General features: G+C 32.3%; 1 protein-coding gene across 1 annotated transcript; it reads left to right on the plus strand.

Moving 5' to 3' along the window:
• Nucleotides 1-1,523: 1,523 nt before the first annotated feature.
• On the plus strand, nt 1,524-4,514 carry LOC133818465 (E3 ubiquitin-protein ligase RMA1H1-like). The gene is made up of 2 exons (XM_062251350.1): nt 1,524-1,684; nt 3,629-4,514. Exon 2 carries the CDS (start codon nt 3,651-3,653, stop codon nt 4,413-4,415), a length of 765 nt encoding a protein of 254 aa, XP_062107334.1. The 5' UTR covers nt 1,524-1,684; nt 3,629-3,650; the 3' UTR covers nt 4,416-4,514.
• Nucleotides 4,515-6,000: the final 1,486 nt, after the last annotated feature.

Here is a 6,000-nt window from a genome sequence, read left to right on the forward strand (position 1 = left end):
GCTGTTCATGTGCTTCTTAAACATGCTACGTCATCATACAAATATTTTGGGAAACACCTTCAAACTTGTTTTAAGAACTAATGGGTTACAATAAAGTATAACAAATTACTATACAACTTATCATTAAAAGTTACTTTTAGTATACTATATAGTAACTTTTTATAATAAAAAGTTTTAATTCACTTTTTAGTCACTAATATAAATTACATGTAAATAATAGTGTTTCTTTTATTAATCAAACAAAAAACAAACTTAGAAGTTACTTTCGTATTATAATAAAAAAAATACACATTTTGGTTTTTTATTATAAATTTTTATTTAACCAAATTAAAAAGCAACTACATAGTTTCTTTTTTAAATACAACACATAAATTACTTATTACCATTATTGAAGATACATTTTTTGTATAAACAAAGCGTAAAAGAAACATTTTTGTTAATCAAATATAAAACAAACTAAAATGTTATTTTTAATTCTGGTCATCTTCTTTAGCGACGGTAAAATAACATATACTTTCCACATATCAAAATGACCACAATGAAGAGTAGATTACAATGATACTACCCTTGCGCCCAAATGACCAGTAGTGTAGTCATAATTTTCTTTTTAAGTTTTGGAGAGGAGACAGAAAAGAGAAATAAATTGATTTGAAGGAGAAAAAAAAAAACTTAGGTTAGTGGAGTTTATACAGTTTATTTGTAAATAATTATTTATAGGTGATTTTTGTAAATAAAAGTGAAATCACATTCTTTTATGTAATTATTCATAATATTTTTGTAATGATATTTTACTTAAAATTGAAAAGGTATAGTTTTTCAAAATTTATATAATAATAACCTTGTTTTAAATTTAAAGTATGAATAAAGATACGGATATTCTAATTTAGTGTCAGTTAGATGATATCTAACCCATATATAAACCTCATAGTTTTAATAAATACACTAATATTGATAAACATACAACACCTACATTATTAATAATGTATCTTACTTTGATTGACATGATAAACCGTTAAATATACATTTTTTATATAAAAGAAATATAATGATGACCTTGCTTAAAACTTAAAGTATAAATAAAGATACGGAGATTCTAATTTACTGTCAGTTAATTGATATCTAATCCAGATATAAACCTCATAGTATTTTGATTAACAAATTACAACTACATTATTAATGATGTATCGTATTTTGATTGACTTGACTAAGATACTCTTATGTAACAGTAAATTTAAGAAAAGGCAAAGAAGAGACAAATACTCGAATTTACGACACAAATTAATTAGATAAGAGAGAACAAGCGGAGGTCTACGTATGCAATGGGAGGAAGATAACTAGCATATCAAATCAAACACGGGGGTGCTTTTAAGATAATTATTTAATTTTAATTTAATTTAAATTAAAGATAATTATTCATTTTTAAATTTAAATAATAATTTATGTATTGAAGAAAACCGATCTTGCATCATTCATTATAATAATATCATATCTTTTGTTCTCCCTTATAAATAATACTCCTTTTATCATTCCTCTTTCCCATCGTTCTTTACAACTCCACCTATTCCCTCTCTCTCTCTCTCTCTCTCTCTCTCTTCCGCCATTAAAACTCTGCTATCAAGGCTTTCCATTGTCACAAACTCAAACTATTCTTTACAGCTTAGTAGAACAGCCTCTCAAACTATCGGTATGCATTCATCTCTGGCTTCTCTCTCTTTTAACACGCACGCCACGAACACGATGAAAACTTTGTTTCTTCCCATGAATGTGATGGCTTTTGTTATTGTGATGCTTTGAGCTTTAGTTTGTTCATTCTGGTGACCAAAATAGATGATAATTTTGTCAATCTTTTACGCCTATAATTTTTGTTGTTGTGCTCTGCTTTTTCATTTTCCTAGGCCTATATGGTTTAGAAGTTGAGTTCTTAGCGTCTTCATTTTTTTTCCGTTAGTTTTATTCAGTTTCTAACTACCCATTTATCTATCTTTTTGTCCTGGAAATATTTTTTCTGGGATTCTTTAATATCTTTTAACTAGTGAACTTCTAATGGGATTGCTTATAAAGGTAATCATGAGAATTTAATTGGACCATTTTCGTGTTTGGTGGGGAATCAAGATAACCAGCCTATTTGAGATCCCTTTTCTTAAGTTTAAGTTTTTTTTGGTTAATTAGGCTTTAATAGAGACTTCTTTTCCATCCTCCAATCATTAGGATTCTCTTGATTCTTTTTTCTTATAGTAATTCTTTTCTTTATAACGAGCCTTAACAAAACCGAAAGTCGTTTTGTGATGGTACCGTGTGTGATGGAACCTTGTTATTATTCAACCATATCCCCTTTATGCTTTCTTTCAATACGTTTTGTGTTTTCCTAAAAAAAATACATATACTAATACTTTAGTTCTTTTGTTTCACTTGGTTTTGTTTGGAACAGATATCCTGTTTTATGGTTCTAGATCTATATGAAAACTATGGGTTTCATCAGGGTAGTTATGGAAAATTGTGTATTGTGTTTGGTTGGAGCTTGTTATTCACTATAAAAAATATGTGTTATCTATCTTTGGTTATGAGTTTATGTGTTATTAAGTATTAAAATATTTCTAAGGTTTGTTGGTGTGTTGGTCAAGAATAATTATCACGTTGGTTCTCTCATCCTGTGGTGGTTGAACTCGTTAGCTGAGATTTTGAAAAGCATAAACATTTCATTGAATTAATCTGATGAAATTATGCTTTGGCTAATTTCTCCACCAGAAACCTGCTTAACTTTCTGAATTTTCCAAGACCACATGTGAGGGTTCAATGTTTAGATCTCTGGTCCCTTTAGTGGGTCCTGAGAAGATTAAAGAGGATGTTTTAACTTAATGGAGGTTGCTAGGGAATAAATTCTTTGCGTGTTTTCATTTTCTATATGGAATCCACCTAAAATTTGAAAGATATAATAAATTTTTATATATATATATTTTGTGATCTTCTTGATTAATAAAGATTTGTGACAAGAATCGGCTATCACATCTTAATCATAGTTTTGTGTGGAATCAATATTATTTATTGAATCTTGGTGGAAACGCTTCTAGAAGGCCAGTCTCAGATCAGTTCCACTGTCCTTTAACATCTGGTGTTGACTGGTTTGCTTATACAGACGTGGAAACTTTGATTGTTAAAACAAGCATGATAATAATTTTATTCCTCTTTTTTCAACTTCTAGAAGGTTCAATTATAATTAATACTCATAATAATTCTCCAAATTATCACGATCTTTATTGATTCCATAGCATGCCCCCGTTTTTCATTTATTTCTTTTAAGTTTTCCTTCTAGGGACCACATTTGTCACAAGTTTTACAAAATATCGGTAACTGATCTAGAGTTGTTGGAGTTCTGAAGCTTGGTTATGTATGGAAATTGATCTTTGATAACTGGGTCCAATTCAATAGTAGGGTCGAACACTTATTGTCTGTACAATTTACATTTATGATGGTACTATTAATTTTCTGTACAATTTACACTTATGATGTACTGTTAATCCTTTAATAGGTCTTTGGTAAAACTTCCTTTACACGTCTCTGATCCGTCCTTAATATCTATCTGGCACATAAAAAGAACATACCTAACATAGTTGTTTTTTCATATGATCAGATTGCGGAAGCAGCCCATTAAGATGGCCTTAGAGGAGTATCTTCATGATGGCTTTTCTCAGAACAACTCTGTTGAAGAAACTAAATCATCATGCGAGAAGTGGAAATCTTTTTCAGATGATCTAGATAACAACCCTTCAACGGGCTTTGACTGCAATATCTGCTTAGACACAGTTCATGATCCAGTGGTCACTCTTTGTGGCCACCTCTATTGCTGGCCCTGCATATACAAATGGTTTCATTTCCAAAGCATTTCTTTTGAGAAAGAAGAACAGCAGCCACAGCCACAGTGTCCTGTTTGCAAAGCCGAAGTCTCTCAGAGCTCTTTAGTCCCTCTGTACGGCAGGGGCCAAACCAATAAACCCTCTAAAGGCAGGGCTCCAAATCTTGGTATAGTAATACCGAGAAGACCTCTTGCTCCCTTTTGTGGGATTGACTCTCCAAGAACTACTAGTACAAGCCCATACATGAGTAATCCGCAAGTTTATCAACGTGGTTATCCTAATCAAAACAGCCCTCACCGAGGTGGCTATACTGCACCGATGCTAACCCCTGGTAGCACGGTTGCCAACTTGTTTGATCCCACTGTTGGGATTTTTGGCGAAATGATTTACGCTAGGGTGTTTGGAAACTCGATTACAAATTTGTATACCTATCCCAATTCTTACCATCTTGTGGGAAGTGCTAGTCCAAGAATTAGAAGGCTTGTAATGCAAGCTGATAGGTCACTCAACAGAATCAGTTTTTTCCTTTTTTGTTGCTTAGTTTTGTGCCTCCTTTTGTTTTGAGAACACTTATGTTTTTGTCTCTCTCGCACATAGTACACATTTAATGTAAAATTTAAGAGTAAAAGAATACGGAATGAAAGAACGGGATTCCATTCTTCATACACTTTCTGTTACGATCCAAATCCATAGTTTTTGCTGGTTCAATTCAAACTTCAATCGATCAATCTGTGCAACTTCACACTTGAATTAAACGCAAGACGAGGCCAACATAATGTGCATAACGGTGCAGTGCAAGAATACAAATCCCATGTGGCATTTTATACTTAGGAATTTGGAATGGCTTCCACAGACAAACACAAATCTTCTACCTTCGGTCTGTATCAATGACGTACGTTCCAATCATCTAGTATTTATCGTTTTGGAATGGAGCCGTGGTCGTTTACACACAGAACAACAGTTATGAAGTATGGCACGTGGTGAAGATAAGATTTGGTTTGGCGGGCATCCAGAAAACAATAACGAGTAGTAGTGATCATAATTCAGGGTTATTATGATGATAATGGTCCGAGAGGTGGTAAAGACTTTCTAAACCAAAAAAAAGTTGAATAGGATTAAATATTATAAGACCACTTTCAGAGTGGGCGGTAGATGAGTTGATAAATGTCCCTTTCAAATATAATAGTGTCCATAACTAAAACCCAAAAGGTGATTAAAAAGAAGGAGATGGATGCGATGATCTTGGCGGCGGCGCGGCCATGGAGGGGTTGGTCATCACCAATGGCCAATAGAGAAAGCTTCCAAGAAAAGTGTCCTACATTTGATTGTGTGGTGTGGCCATCGTTGTTGCTTGTTGACCCTTTGTTCATTCCTCACAATAAAGCGGCCAAAAAAGGAGTCACCAGCCCCACTTTTATTTCTAGATGATGCTGCCCCACCACAGCTATTTTGCCCATACATTTCTAGAAAATAATAATAAATATACAAAAGTATTAAAATATAAACGTAGTGGCCAATAGGTACTGGTAGTGCTAAACCTAGCATTAGTGACAATACCTTGAAATTGTAAATTTATATAAACTATTAAAAGGTTCATATGTAAAAACCTTATCCCCCAACTTTATTATTATATAAAATATTTTAAATTGTAAAAAATAGCATTATATCTTTAAATAATTATCTCATAATTTATCTGATTTTTTAGCGTGGAAATCTCATTTAGTGTGAATACAATTTTTACCTTATTTACTACAATCAATCTTTATTAGTAAAATGTTGTATTTAAATTATCTTGTGATAATATTTTCAGGGATTATATTTATTCAGGAATAAATAATGTTTTGAAAATGAACATGATAAAAAAAATGACTATGTTCGTTTTGCCATATAAGTTTGATGTCGTTGCTGACTCATCAGTTTCCTTTTTCTGTCGACACAGAATTTATCTGGCTTTCCTACATCAAAGGAATTTGCAAATTAATTACAGAGATCTCATAGAAAGCTGGCCTTGGACGATTTTTTTTCCCTTTATATACCTTGCCAAGGCCTTTGGAAATTTCACCTCTTCCATTTGGAAATTTGTAAACATAATGTTATTTTGAAGAGTGTTTTCTTTCGTAGAGATTAAGTTTGTTCACCTTAATCGTTG

This window comes from Humulus lupulus, chromosome 2 (genome assembly GCF_963169125.1).
Source record: "Humulus lupulus chromosome 2, drHumLupu1.1, whole genome shotgun sequence".
Classification (NCBI taxonomy): domain Eukaryota; kingdom Viridiplantae; phylum Streptophyta; class Magnoliopsida; order Rosales; family Cannabaceae; genus Humulus; species Humulus lupulus.